The sequence below is a fragment of the Uranotaenia lowii genome, chromosome 3 (genome assembly GCF_029784155.1).
Source record: "Uranotaenia lowii strain MFRU-FL chromosome 3, ASM2978415v1, whole genome shotgun sequence".
Taxonomy (NCBI): Eukaryota; Metazoa; Arthropoda; class Insecta; order Diptera; family Culicidae; genus Uranotaenia; species Uranotaenia lowii.
Genome location: NC_073693.1, coordinates 73,385,761 through 73,400,849, shown reverse-complemented (window position 1 = coordinate 73,400,849; position 15,089 = coordinate 73,385,761). Strand labels below are relative to the sequence as shown.

The following is a 15,089-nucleotide window of genomic DNA, read 5'->3' as shown; positions in this document are numbered from 1 at the left end:
TCATCACCAGTGAAAACGTACTTACGACCTAAAGCATTTGTGATTTGGCGCATAAGGCGTTTTACTCTATCGATAAACATCGATAAGTTTGATTGGAAAAACTGGTTCCACTTACCTCAAAACTATAAAAGTTCGCTAAATTGTTCGCAGGTATGTACTTAAAAAACGTACAAACACCACAATCTGATTGAACAGTACGCGGAAGTTGCCGCTCCAGGGCATCCGGAATTGTCGCTTAATGGGACTGTCACCTAGGGAACTCACAGGGTTTTTCTTGCCCCCACCCGTGATTGTTCAAGGTAGTCGGAACGGTATCCATTATTTTCTGATATTCCGGTCGATTCTGTAATGAAAACAGAAACTTTTTCCAGCACAGTCAAAAGTAAAGCTTATTGTACTCACCATACAACTAATTCAAGCCAGCAATTCTGTAAGGCATGGCTCGAATCACTCTCGCAGACAGTTCTTCTCAATAATTGCATTTTTTTACGTAAACTTTCGTAACATTTCACAGCACTATTCGCGACGAAAGCAAAACGACGCAAAAACCAACCTGCCGAATTGTTATTGCTGATCCACTCTTTTTTTCTATTTCTGCGATAGCTGATTTGGGCTCCCGTAGGGTACCACTGTAAAAAAAATTACAGTATTCAAGAAAAAAATGAGCATTGTTCTACATAAGGATTATTTATCGACTGAAATTAAATCGGATGAACAAGCGGAAAACATTTAAAGATGATTTAATAAAAAGTTGTCAAACAAACATGTATACCAAATATTATTATCGGATTATCTATTGTTTATAAAACAAAAAATTGTGTTTGCCTTGAGCTTGGTCAATCAGCGGTCGAAATCACGGAAAAATGAATAATAAAAAAAACAGTTAACGATGGGGTCAATCAGCGGACAAATTCACGAAAAAAAAGAAAACGCTGTAGTTGTTTAAATAAGTTTAGAGTTCGACGACACGGTAGCGATCATTCATTAAATGTTGGATTTCGTGCTATGTTTTGCAGTCGGAGTTATCCGTATAAAGTTTAACTGAAAAGCGGTTAGCGTGTAGAAAACCGACATATTTTATACTGATTTGACAGATCGCACAAGTTTCGCAGTTATGAGTGCGCAGTCCAATTTTTTGCGATGCGAATGGTATTATTTCCTATAATAGATCATTATCCGTACACAACTCCTTTTTTTAACTTCTCATATACGATTTGTTACATTTTAACGACAACATAATTGAATTCGACCAGCATATAAAGTATCAAAGACGCATTTATCGCATCAAAAATCTTCGTCATGCCAAATTCGTTTATTCTCAGGCTATGGAAAAATGTGTTTTCAATAGTGTTCAATATTTTTTGTTTTGTCTGGGATTTTAACGCTCGTAATTAATTCAATCTCAATGAATACTAAGAATAATAATATTTCATTCCGATGACTTCATGTTTTGTCCTCTCTTGCAAAATAATGATTTGAAGATTGATTCAAGAATTTACTTCTTAACTTAACTTTTGAAATTTTTCTTCCTGGGCTTTGGGGCTTGGGATTGAGTTTTCCCCTCAGAAAACGGAAATGGTTGTTTTCTCTAAGAAACGTAGACCTGCTCAACCTAAGCTTCAACTCCTAGGCAGAACGATCACTCAATCGAGGAGTTTCAAGTATCTTGGGGTTTGGTTTGATTCCAAGTGTACCTGGAGAGCCCACATTGAGTATCTGAAAGGAAAATGCCAACAAAGAATCAATTTTCTCCGATCAATTACTGGCACCTGGTGGGGAGCCCATCCAGAAGATCTTATCAAATTGTATCGAACAACTATTCTATCCGTTATGGAATATGGTAGCTTCTGTTTCCAGTCAGCTGCCAAAACTCACCTCATCAAACTAGAGCGTATCCAATACCGTTGTCTCCGTATCGCTTTGGGCTGTATGCCCTCAACACACAACATGAGTCTTGAAGTTTTGGCAGGAATACTCCCTTTGAAAGATCGATTCAATTTACTATCACTTCGGTTCCTCATCAGGTGTGAGGTCATGAACCCATTGGTGATTGTAAATTTCGAAAGGTTACTTGAGCAAAATGTTCAAACCAGATTTATGTCTATATACCATATCCTCATGTCAATGCAGGTAAACCCTTCTTCGTATTCTCCAACTCGTGTTTGTAGCCCAGACTACGATCATTCTTCTGTCCAGTTTGATTTGTCTATGCAGCAGGAAATTCGTGGAATCCCGGATCCGCATCGTCCTCTTCTGATTCCAAGAATTTTCGAAGCTAAATATAGACACGTCGATGCTGATAAAATGTACTTTACCGATGGATCACTTATAGAGGAAACAACAGGATTTGGAGTGTTCAACGAAATATCCAGAGCATCTCACAGTCTCCAGTCACCATGCTCTGTATATGTTGCAGAGTTAGCAGCTATTCACTGGGCTTTGAATAGTATCGCCACACGACCTATTGAACACTACTATATTATAACTGATAGTCTCAGCTCTGTTGAAGCAATCCGCTCTATAAAACCAGGAAAATTCACGCCGTACTTCCTCGAAATGATACGAGATATATTGACCACTTTATCAAGACGTTGCTTTTCTATCACCTTTATCTGGGTCCCCTCACATTGCTCAATAGCAGGCAATGAGAGGGCAGATTCCCTTGCAAAAGTGGGTGCGATGGAAGGCAACATTTACCAGCGTGAAATCGTATTCAACGAATTTTACTTCTTGGCTCGAAGAAACTCTCTTGTCAACTGGCAGCGTAGATGGGACGAGGATGAGTTTGGTCGGTGGTTCCACTCGATTATCCCAAAGGTAAGCCTTAAACCCTGGTTTAATAGATTGAACCTGACTCGGGATTTTATTCGTATATTTTCCCGTCTCATGTCCAATCATTATTCCATGAATGCGGTACTCTATCGTTTAAATATTGCTGGCAGCAATTTATGCGGATGTGGTCTAGGTTACCATGACATCGAGCATATTGTTTGGTCGTGTGAGGACCACCTATTCGCCAGAGCGAACTTTATAGATTCCCTTCGGGCCCGAGGAAAACCACCCGACGTTCCAGTGAGGGATGTATTAGGTATGATGGACTTGGACTATATGTTCGAGATATACCTTTTCCTAAAAGCTATCGATCTTCGACTATAATTCTCTTTATTTTCATATTTCCCTTTCTATCTTTCTTTTTCTTCAAAAAAAAAATGAACTAGATCTAAGTACACAATTGTAATCAAACAAAACGAGTTTGGCTCCTTAAAGCCTAAAGGTATGAGCCGTTTCAAATAAATAATTTACAAAAAAAAAAAAAAAAAACTTTTGAAATTAGTGAGTAAGAGTGAATTTTTTAACTGTGTTTACTGCTCCGGCTAGCCTACCGCACGGAAGGCTACCGTCGCTCGATTAGAAATTTTCCCAGTAACCGCAATATTTTGTGTCCTTTTGAATGCACGGCAAAGCAGGGTGACGCAAAAAGTCTCAAAAACCAAAATGCACTCAGAAATGTGAAAGTTATCATACGTCCAAAATTCAAATCAGTTTATTAAAGTTATCAATTAATCAATTAAAATCAAGTTTTTACCGAACATAGATTACATATTTACCAAACGTTTGCAGCCAATAACTCAATTTTGTTTACATTGGTTTATACGACTTAATCAAAACAAACTCTAGAAATACAGTATCAGGAAATACTCTATCACGGAGAAAAAAGTATAGTATTTTTAACAATAACCCACTTTTATTCAATCATATTTCTGATTAATTCTCGGCTAACTATAAATATCAAACTTTCAATTATATATACAATTGATTTTCGGATTGTTTTTTTTGTGTCCAACAATGCATATAATAGATTCAATTATACCGATATGATTGATTTTGCGCACTCAACTATAAATATCATAGATTCTACTACATATGTATGATTGAATTTCTTCATTCTACCATTAATATGATAGATTCAACTTTGATTGTATGATTGATTCAATTATATATATAGTAAATTTAATTATACAAAAACAGTTGATTCAATTATATTTGTAGTCGATTCAATTGTTGTGTATTATAGAATTAAAAGTTTATTTTATTTGATTTATTTCATGTATACAAATAAAAAAAGTTAGATTCCGGAAGTTTTATAGGTTTTTACTAGGCTCAGAACCTTTAATTTTGGTTCCGAAATAAAAGCTAGCAAAAGAGTAGGAACATTGTATTTCTTAAAATTAATTTATCATTTTAATGTGTAAACAAACTTAAACCTCCATCACCTCCATAAAATAACCATCATAACCATGATTATTCGAGAACCGTGGCTGGTGATTCTGGAAATGATGATTGGTGATGGTAGTTAAAATCACCTAAGCGCGAGCTGCACCAAAACCTTCTTCTTCAGTTGGATTATTTTGGATCCACTAGCTGGCAATCGACGAAGATGCCGAAATAGGATAGATTTCAGCACCGGCATTCCCGGAGCGCCGATCACTGCTAGGGTTGCTGGAAAGCATACGAGCGAATGGAACGCGTCCATTAAAGGAGCTACGGAAACCGGATCCCCCGTTGCCACTGTATGGCATGTTGCCTTCGGTAAAACTACCGGAAACTTGCCTTCCAATAATGATGGCCGCAGCCGGTAGTGAAGCTTGATGAACGGTTGCAGTCACGGTCGATTCTACGGGGCCAACAGATGGGCAAATCGAAGTCAGCTGAGCGGGCTGGAAATTCTCGAGTACAGTAACTGTGACTGCTGGAATGTAGCTGTTGGCTGTGCTGTTCGTATCCTTTTCGAGTGCTAGCGGTGGCTTTGGGTTCGGCGAGTAGTCTGTGGTTGTTCCGATGATGGCCGGAGCTGACGATTCAGAAGTCGATGAAGAGGAATTTTGTTCCGGAGAAATCATTCTTGAACCTCTAACTGCTCCAGTATTTCTTCCGTCTGCTTCCCGCATGCTACCTGAAATTACGACAATTCGGATGATTTTGGACAAAAACATTTTAACGTTTAATATTAATTACCACCCGAATCCGAATCTGCAAGACTCATTTCTGGTACGGCAAAAAAAAAATTGTCACCTCCCGCCGCGAATGTAAATAACTGAAATGGCGGCAAGAGAAAAATCTAAACATTGATGCCAGTTAAACCAAATATATTTATTGTATATTCTAGATTCTAGAATCTATCATAACAATCAAGTTTCATTTACTATATTTATGATTCAATACCTAGAATCAATCATACATTTGTAGTTCAATCTATCATATTTACAATTGAATCAATTATACCACTACAGTTGAATCTATCATATTTACAGTTGAATCAATTATACCACTACAGTTGAACCTATTATATTTATAGTTGAATGCCTCTAGTCAATCATACAATTGTAGTTGAATTTATCATATCTACAGTTGAATCAATTATACCATTACAATTGAATCAATTATACCATTACAATTGAATCTATTATATTCATAGTTGATTGCATAAGGTCAATCAGCAGTTTGTAGTTGAATCTATTGTATTTATAGTTTAATGCATAAAATTAATCATACAGTTGAATGCATTATATTGATAGTTGATTGCGTAAGGACAATTAGAAGTTTGTAGTTGAATCTATTATAAAAGTAGTTGAATGCGAAAAAATCAACTGCATTTCGATTATTGGTATAACAAGCTGAAATAATTGGAACAACTACCGTCTTTTTTCTCCGTGATGAACCCTATGAACAGATCTTGCGCAACATATATGCACGGAAAATAAAAAAAAGGTAAAATTTACCTTTTTGCGAGGTGAATTTTTTCCACCCCTCTTTCGAGGTAAATTTTACCTTTTTTTCATTCACCTAGCAAAAAGGTAAATTATACCTTTTTTCAATTCACCTAGCAAAAAGGTATATTTTATCTTTTTCGCATTCACCTAGCAAAATAGTAAATAATACCGTTTTCCCATTTACTTATTTAAAAGGTAAATGCTGGTTGGTTTGATTGGTTTCTTCAATACGAATTAAAAAAATACAAAATTCTATCAATAATTATATTTATTGGAGATAAATAGGGACTGGTAATTCGGCTTCGCGTTCTTCCGAGCCGCCATGGCCGCTGAATACTCCTGCGTTGCGTACATTCATGACCTCTGTAACACGGAGTTAGCTCAGTGGGTGGGGATTTGGGAAAGGTAAACAAATGGGAACTCAGGGTCGTTTTGATGATGCAACGCGACACTTCCTTTCCGCGGAACTCGCAGCAGAGTGATCCAGTTAGAATCGAGTCGACCAGGGGCGTACACGGGTGATTACTTCGCATGCTAGCAACCAGTCCACACTATTAATGAACATTAAATCGAGGCGGGCAAAGCATGTAATCTCATGAAAGTGAACTTTTAAGCAAATGATTGGAAAAACGAATATGAATTTAAGAAAGGTGTAAATCAACCAATTATCTCTTGCAAATTACTAAAGCCTGAATTTGTATACAAACATAATGTTGGGGTTTATTTTAAACAATTTTTGGGGAGGTGACGTCACATTTTCATTTTAGCATACTTGCGGTTTTCTTCTTCGTACTTAGCTGCAGCATGCAGCGGAACCGTTGAACGATGTTTGTAAGCCAGAACTAGGTTGAGTCGACGGAATTCCATCGAAAGTTGATAGGGTTGTTTTCAACGACGAAGATAGCTTCAGCAGGCCTCTTTCCAGCGTCCCGGAAGAGCCTGGAACTTGTTGTTGATGATCTCAGCTTTTACCAAGCACCGGGAGGGCTTCGTCGACAACCTTGAAGTGGCGAGCAAGGTTAGGGTTGTGGTCTCTTCTGTCTGCTTCTGGATTTGGGTTTCTAGTGCCGCTATGCGTTCTAGCTGGACGATGTTACTGGAGAAAAAGCATGCGAACAAGAAAAGGCCCTCTTGGACCTGCCAAGTAAGGTTATAATACTAGCGACTAAATAACATCGTCCACGTGGTTCACAAATTGTTTTGTTTTACACACAAACATTTACCTTTTCTTTTAAATGTGTTTTGTTCTGCTTAACGTTCACAATGTGTTGTTCTTTTAACGATTTTTTTGGCTATAACATATTTACATAAAACTTTTAACATGTGCTTTTCGACTTCAATGTTTCGTTCTTATTTTACTAACCGTACTATTTTTCCGCATTTTAATTTACACTGTACTAATCATTGTACTTTTAATGTGTTTTTGTTTTTGTACTCTAGAATAAGTAGAAATAGGTTAATCAATTTACACCATACAATTTAATAAATTTTTACTTTAACGACACAAGACGCGCACTACTTTTCTTTAACGAGATCACAGACAGAAAGAACATGCTCAGTGGTGCCAAAATTCGCGAGACCTACAATTTCGGCCGACGCCCATACATCCTGCAAAATTACATGGTGCGTCGTTCTCTGGGTGCCCACACTTCCCCGCGACGACCCTGGTTGAGCACGACGCCTATGGATCACTCAGAGAAAGAGAGTGCCTGTGCGGGCGGAATGACAGTTGGGATGGGTGAAGTTAGCCGTTCTTTTGGGTGAAATTTGTTGTTTTTCCGTAAAGGACACACACAAAATTTCTGAGGCCGAAAATTAGCAAAATTTTGCTCAAATTTGACCAGCTAAAAACTTAGCAATCAATTTAGCAAATTTTTTTTACTAAACTTTTAGCAAAATAGCAAAATGTGTCCTGACTGAATGTTTACTAATTTTGAAGCAAACAAAACCCTTTGTTTGCTTAAATTTTAGCAAAATTTATTTTTCTCACGTTTGCTAGAATTTGAGTAAAATTAAATATTCATTATATTAAATTTATGGGTTTTCTATTTCTAATGAAAAAAAAAATGAGGATTGGTTCTTATCAATTTCCTGTTTTATTTTGGATATCAGTCGCGAATAAAATCTTTTTTCTTTGGAAGTTTTATTGCCGCCCATCATCTTGTAAGAGTGTTATAAGAATTGTCAAGCTAGCCAGTTGATGACAGATGAATTCCTGGAAAAAAAATAAAATGAAGTTCAATCAGATTATAAAACATAATCATGTGTTGAAATAGTTAATTACCATTAAGTCCAACTTTGCAAGTTGTTCAACTTCCTCCAACATCGCGCTTCCAAGCCTTTCAGTATCATTTTGATCATCACTATATGATCTTGGAAATATCAGCATCGCCAAAACCTGAAAAAACAAAATAATCAAGTTCCTTTCAAATTTTATATACACATGTAATTAATATTATACGGACTTATTTTTCTAAAAGTATATGAAAAAAATAAGAAATTTGTGAAAAAACCATACCTTTCAGTTTTCACTTCATAACTAGGAAGCTTAACCAAAATCCTCAATAAATGCACATATTTTGGCCCCCCACGGGTGAGACAATGTTCCAACAGTTAGTTTGCCAGGTCAAGCAGCTCATCATCGTGCAATTTGAAAAAAAATCTCCTGTCATTGAACTTCATTTGGCAAGGTTCAACCAAGGGGCTAAAATGTTAAATCCGGATCCCTGCTGCCGATCTGGATAAGGATGACATTGACTGATATGAATAAAGCTCTAGTAATTGCTTTTTCTATTTTCGAGCAGTTTTATGAGTCAAATACTTCGAACGGCATGCATATTTTTAATCTGGATCTGGTTGAAAGTAAATGTTCTACTCTGCTTTATCATATCTAGTTGAGCAAGTGCTTTCAAATTTTGCCATTCTAAAGTTCGAGCTAAGTAAAAGCTATCGAAGCAATTGCTTTTTTCTTATTCATACCACCTATTGAGCCAACTTACAAGGGTAACAGCTATCAAGCCTGGAAGTTTGAAATATTTTTTTTATTTATTTCAATATTTCAAAATTCTTTTGAAAGAAAAATATAAACATGTCTAATTTTCAGACATTTTTCAGAACTTTTACTTTACATTCTTTCAACTAGAATACACTTACCGAGAAAATCCTTCCTCATTCGGGCAGCTCTGTGTTTTACGCCTGCAAGAACCCCACTCGATGACATTTGCGCAGGAGGGATACTGGATGCCACTTCCATTCCATTATAATATTCCCTGGTGCAGTTCCTTTTGCTGATACTTTTCTAAAGAAAAACAAACAGTTAATAGTAAAATTTTCATCTTCTACTAATGCACTAAAAACTTACATGAAAACTCTCTAGGGCTTTTCCTAAAACTTTTCTGAAGCGGAACACCGCTTCCGGAAGTCTGGCGAAATAGCACATCCGGCACTGCTGGTTAACCACAGGAAGTTGAGCCACTCGAGGAATCCTGGTGGCTACACCTATCAAACTTTTAAAAGTCGCCAGAACCGTTGGGAGTCGCAACTTATCGGACCCGGACACAATTTGAACCTTCAAAAAACACGAATAACTATATTTTCCGCTCCAAAATCGCGACCGGCAAAATGAAATGCATTGGAGTCAAGAAAAAAAAACAAAACAAAAACGACCGTGGTTCGAGCTCAGACTAAAAACACCTGATAGTTTGAGTCCATGCTACTGTAAATACTGAATTCAGTAGCAATGGGTTTTTTTTACTCAAATTGAGCAAAATTCATGACAATTTGGGAAAGTGCTAACTCGAGAGTAAAAAAAAAATTTTGCTAACGGAAAGTAACAGCTAATTTTTGCTAAGTGGAGCCTCGAAAGTTTTGTGTGCAGGGATTACTGGATTTTGTGGCGGAGCCACACAAAAATATGTAACAGACGGTTACACCTCCTCTGTTCGGCTAATCCGGTCAGGTTCGGCTTTTCCGGCTGGAGGATGACGTGGAATACACCTATAAGCTCTATGGGTCGATCTGAAACAAAAGCAATGTATTATGACGAGAACCATAGCACAACAAAATGATATCTAAGAAAACACTTACCATTCTATTCCGACTTTCACATATTATGCACAAAGCAAAACTTGTTCCTGAATGACAAAGCAGCTTAACCTCAATAAACGGGTTCGGCGAATAGTCACTTTTTTTCGAGAAGAATTGTACCGTTTTGTTTAGCTCAATCCAGGTCAACTTCACCTCGCTACGAGGTAAGTTTTACCTTATTTGGTTTTACCTTTTTTTCTAGGTGAATTATACTTTTTTATTCAGCTCAATTCAGGTGAACTTCACCTCGCTACGAGGTAAGATTTACCTTTTTTGAATTCACCTTTTTCCTCGGTGAATTGTACCTTTTTTCCAACCTCGATTCAGGTAAATTTTACCTCGCTGTGAGGTGAGTTTCACCTCGAAGAGGTAGAAGCTACCTTTTTGGCTTTCACGATCGTTTACCTTGGCTATCTCGGTAAATTTTACCTTTTTATTATTTTCCGTGTGTGCATGTTGCAGTAAAAAATACCACATGGAGTCAGAGGTGCCAGGTGTCCTGATTTTTCAGGATTTGTCCTGATTTTCGAGACTCCTGAGTTTTAAATTGTCCAAATTTGTCCTGATTTTAAAAAAAAATTAATGGTCTTCATAATACACTGAATTGTTCTGATTAAAAAAAATATAAATTGAATTTTAATTAAAATTAAAATGATCAAGACATCGAACAAAATAGTTAAACGCATTCAACTGATGGTAATCATTCCCAAGCAACATTTTAAACTCATAATGGTTTTATAGGAAAATGTGGAAGTTTTATAACGAATTTGCAAAAGTCTTGGTAGCTGTAAAGCGTATTTCGACAAGACCATTACAAAAACTATCTTCAGGGTATCTACACAACGATTATAAAACCTGTTCAGAAAACCTCAATCAATTTTTAAGAATATTTTATCCTCCGTGTATATAGCGGTTTTGAAGGCCGCTATAAAGCAATTTCAAAACCTCGCTATAAAACCCTGTATGAAAATGACATAAAACGTCAAATGTCAGGCATGAAAACAAACATGCCACAAGAAGAAGAAGATCATTAAAAATGTCAACAAAGTGTAATTTGGACGGCAACGAAAGTTTTGCGTGCGATTTAAACAATCGAAAGGTACATTTTTCACCATTTGATGATGCTAAACATTGTATCTTATACATTTTTTTAAACTGTTGTAGGTAATACCCGGAATTATGCATCCCCTGCCTAGCCCGGTTGTCCGCAATTCGGTGCAATTGCCCCGGTCATCTTTCATACAGAATCCGGATGTTTCAGCATCACATTTGGAGAAAAAAAACCGCCTCTATCGTCGGATTGGATTGGTAAGCTTTGACGTAATGTGTGTACCGGAGGATCGTTTTTTTTATCGAACAAAATACCCGGAAAATGATCCTAAGGCCGTTGGAGCTGATGCGTGGCTGTGTCAATTAGTGAGTCTTATTAATTGGATAATAAAAAAAAGTGAATCACATTCTGTGTTGTGTTATTTAATGGAATCATGAATTCTTAAAAGAAAAAAATTGGTTTTTGTTATTGTTATTCTGTTCCTGTTTCTGTTCCTATTGCAGCATTCCTCCAGACAAAACTGGACGTATAAACAGTATTTGCTAGTCAATTAGTTGTTCGGGACGATACGCCATTTTCTGATAAAATATGGAAAATGTTGAAGAAAAATTGAAAACAAGAAGCATTATATTCCATGAAAAGCTGATATTAACAAAAATTCGCACAAAACTTTAGTGAAATATGCATGTATACACAACACAGGCATCTTAAAGAAATTTATAACTATTTTTGGCTACTTTAAAATAAAAATTAATAAATTTATGTCTTCTATTCTGCAAAACGACACTGGCGCACGTATTTTTCACAAGTTTTTCGAAAAACTACCCGATAAAATTTAAAGCGCATTAAATTTATGCAATTAGAAGGATAAAATGATCATTCCAATTGGGTTGATTGTTACTTCCTTGTATTTTAATTCTTATCGAAACGAAACCATCTTTTTTCGTATGCTTTCGGTCAGAATATTTTTCTTTAATCAATTCAATTATGAAACCGCTGCGATAAAAAAATAAACATTCACGCAGAAAAGATTCCACCCAAACTAAAATTTGACATTTGAAATCAGCTCTTGACGAGGTTTTATAAGGTACTTGCAAGTTGTTCTTCAGAACCTCCTGTAGGTGGGCCTTTTTACTCTGATAAGTGTTTTAAAGATGTTTTAATGCAGTTTATAAAGCTTGACGTTGTTTTATAATGAAGTTTCATAGCGGGCTTGCAGATGAGTATAAAACTTAAATTGTTACTTGGGATTAGTTCAAATAATAACTTAATGGTGCTTTTCCATATGAACTGCAGGCCAGCCGAGACTCTGCTTGTCTTAGTTGCATAAATTAAGGCGTCTACACACAAAACTTTCGGGGCTCCACTTAGCAAAATTTCACTGTTACTTTCCGTTAGCAAAAATATTTTTTTACCGTCGATTTAGCAAAAAGCTAAATTTACTTGATTTTAGTAGTTTAAAAGTTTATCTTGCTTGATTTTAGTAAAACGAAGATTGTTTAGCCGCTTTGTGTACAGACAGCAGCCGCCGCGTGTTGGGAGGAAAAAAACAAACTGACACGATTGAGCGCGGTTCCGAAAGTTCGATTCTGGTGGTTCTAAAGGTGGCTAAGTCAACTACGATATACTAGCCTAATCGACGCTGGAAGCGTACAGGTAGGGTCAATTATAAATTATTCAGATTTTCCAACTTTTTAATTTCAAAACGGTTTATTATTTTTCTACCAGGTTACAACTTCAAAAAGAAATCCTCAACAGTCTGGAAATGGAAAGGGCCGAGATTGAAAATTCAACGAGCTCCATCCGACGCACAACTTGGTGCATTCGTTGGTAAGAATGGCATTGCATTTCGCTCGCCGGAAAGTGCGTCCCCAGGATCGGAACTTCTGTTCTACAAAGTGTTAAAATTTTTTGGAAAAGTGTGAACAATAAATTAAAAGTGAATGAAATTTGAGTATTGTATTTAATAATCAAACATTCCCCCTAAATCTCCAGAGAAAAGCCCATAAATTTTGAAATTTCAGGTCCGGCGATCTTTTTCTCCGGTTTTTGCTAGAAAAGGGAGCAAAAATTGCGGCGGCTAAATTTTTCTCTCGTTTGCTAAAATTTTAGTTCGAAAAAATTGCTAAATTGATTGCTAAGATTTTAGCTGGTCAAATTTGAGCAAAATTTTGCTAATTTTCGGCCTCGAAAGTTTTGTGTGTACAGTACCTGTATTTCGCCTTTATCTATGCAATTCAAGCAGAATAAGTGGTGTCCTGAAAAATCCTGATTTTTTCTTGTTGCATGTAGTGAACCTTCATATAAGAGAAGCGATATGTGGCAACATCGCCGAAATCTTGTACAAAAAAATCCTCAGCACTGTTTTCTGGCTCAATGTTCAAGCTCTAAAGTGAACGCTCCTTCAATCCCACAAAACAACATTGAACTCGATGCCCGAAGGATCGCGATGAACGGTATGAATGACTTGAATTTCGTTAAAAATCAGTTAGTTTTTCGACTAGGAACACGATTCACCAAAGCATTGAAAAAAATTGCACCTAATCATAAATTCATATGACCAGCTTTAAAATTATCTGATTAAACTATAACAACAATCACAATAGCTTCCTTGATTGAGTTTTCAATAAGAAAGGTAAAAGCTCTGCTCGGATCGATTGGAATCGATTTTGACAGTTCTTTTGCTCGATTGGAATTTTGTGTTTCAGATGTCACTTCTCTTATATACAGGTTCACTAGTTGCATGCTGTTGCATGGTGTCCTGCGATTTTTGACAAAACCACCTGGCATCATTGGATAGAGTTGACAGCCGGCATCGGAGCCGCGTGCGTGACGTAACTTCGGTTTTTGTGATCTTTCATCAGTAACGTTCCACCGGTCGACTTTATATTGAAAAGTTAAGTTTAGTGAAGACAGCGAGGTTTTTAATTTTTAAATCTTATTACTATCTAAAGGCCAATAATGGTGGAACAACAGAAACAACGTATTGAGTTGGAATTGTCCCAGCGCGTAGATGATCTGGATCGTACAATCTTGCGTAAGATGCAGGTAAGCCGTTGTTTACATCGTGGGTTTCTTCTTGAAGGCAACATGTTGGAATTCGCGTGCGTTTCTGTTTTGAGACAGCTATAATAGAGACTAGCCATGAGCTTAACAGTTTCTTTTTGAACTTGCCATGCTTTTTAACGGTTTTGGAGAAGGTTTCACGACAACTTTTACAATTTTTTTTATTTAAAGACCTTTTAGCCAAAACGTTTGCCTCTTATTACAGGCAGAGATGCATGAATGCGCAGCCAAATGTTGCAGGGACATCGGATCAAGTATGGATTCGGTGCAACGCTGTGTGGAGCATTGCTCGGTGCCGGTGCAACGGGCGCAGCAGCATGTCGAACAGGAGCTAGGTAATTTTAATAATCGTTTACAACGTTGCGTTATGGATTGTAACGACACTGTGAAGGACAAAATGGGTCCTAAACCCTCGGAAGACGACATTTCCAAATACACGGGGATATTCGAAAGATGTGCCATCAAATGTGTGGATAAGCACGTCGAACTGCTTCCGGGGTTATTCAAATCGATGCACCAGGTACTGGGGAACAATCGTTTCTGAGGGGTTTCGTTTTAATTTTCTGGCATCACCTTATCCCAGTATGGGTCTGTCAAGGCCGTTACAGTTAATACTAGGTATGAAAATGTATTCATTTTGAATATAAAACAAGATACACATTCTCTTGGTAGAGATGTGTTAGATATCCTTTCATCAATTTTGTTTAATTACTTAAACAAAAATTGTCAATAATATTATAATAGTTGATCGAGGCAAAAATCGATGTCTGAAATACCAAATAAATCAAAGGAATATACCTTGCAGTTAAGCGCCCATTTTCACAGCAACATCCGAATACAGATAACATCTCTACCTACAAAATCATTTCAAATATGAAACAGTTGTTATTTTTTTGAAACTTTTATTAATACATTAGATTTATTCACGAAAATATGAGAAATCCATTAGTAGAGTTATACACTAGCCCTGCAATGCGGATAGAAATCAATAAGACAATCGGCATCGGCAATGGCAAACTGAGATTATTTTGATCACCGGTGTAAAATTAATCAATTTTTTCACCAGTTTATGTACCGTAAAATGGGGTGAATCAGGACAGTTTTCCTACCCAGTA

General features: G+C 36.8%; 2 protein-coding genes and 2 long non-coding RNA genes across 4 annotated transcripts; 2 read left to right on the top strand and 2 right to left on the bottom strand.

Annotated features, from left to right (window-relative positions):
- Nucleotides 1-4,219: 4,219 nt before the first annotated feature.
- LOC129758824 (uncharacterized) lies at nucleotides 4,220-5,044 on the bottom strand. Its single transcript, XM_055756464.1, has 2 exons — nucleotides 5,017-5,044; nucleotides 4,220-4,954 (listed from the first exon to the last, which is right to left on the bottom strand). Exons 1-2 carry the CDS (start codon nucleotides 5,042-5,044, stop codon nucleotides 4,419-4,421), a joined length of 564 nt encoding a protein of 187 aa, XP_055612439.1. The 3' UTR covers nucleotides 4,220-4,418.
- Nucleotides 5,045-6,852: 1,808 nt separating this feature from the next.
- Nucleotides 6,853-7,398, bottom strand: LOC129751608 (uncharacterized). Its single transcript, XR_008738755.1, has 4 exons — nucleotides 7,266-7,398; nucleotides 7,135-7,207; nucleotides 6,995-7,063; nucleotides 6,853-6,908 (listed from the first exon to the last, which is right to left on the bottom strand). It is a non-coding gene; the product is annotated as an uncharacterized LOC129751608 (long non-coding RNA).
- Nucleotides 7,399-10,859: 3,461 nt separating this feature from the next.
- Nucleotides 10,860-11,314, top strand: LOC129750707 (uncharacterized). Its single transcript, XR_008738465.1, has 2 exons — nucleotides 10,860-10,956; nucleotides 11,022-11,314. It is a non-coding gene; the product is annotated as an uncharacterized LOC129750707 (long non-coding RNA).
- Nucleotides 11,315-13,723: 2,409 nt separating this feature from the next.
- On the top strand, nucleotides 13,724-14,879 carry LOC129756643 (protein FAM136A). The gene is made up of 2 exons (XM_055753563.1): nucleotides 13,724-13,956; nucleotides 14,180-14,879. Exons 1-2 carry the CDS (start codon nucleotides 13,870-13,872, stop codon nucleotides 14,516-14,518), a joined length of 426 nt encoding a protein of 141 aa, XP_055609538.1. The 5' UTR covers nucleotides 13,724-13,869; the 3' UTR covers nucleotides 14,519-14,879.
- The last annotated feature ends 210 nt before the right edge of the window (nucleotides 14,880-15,089 follow it).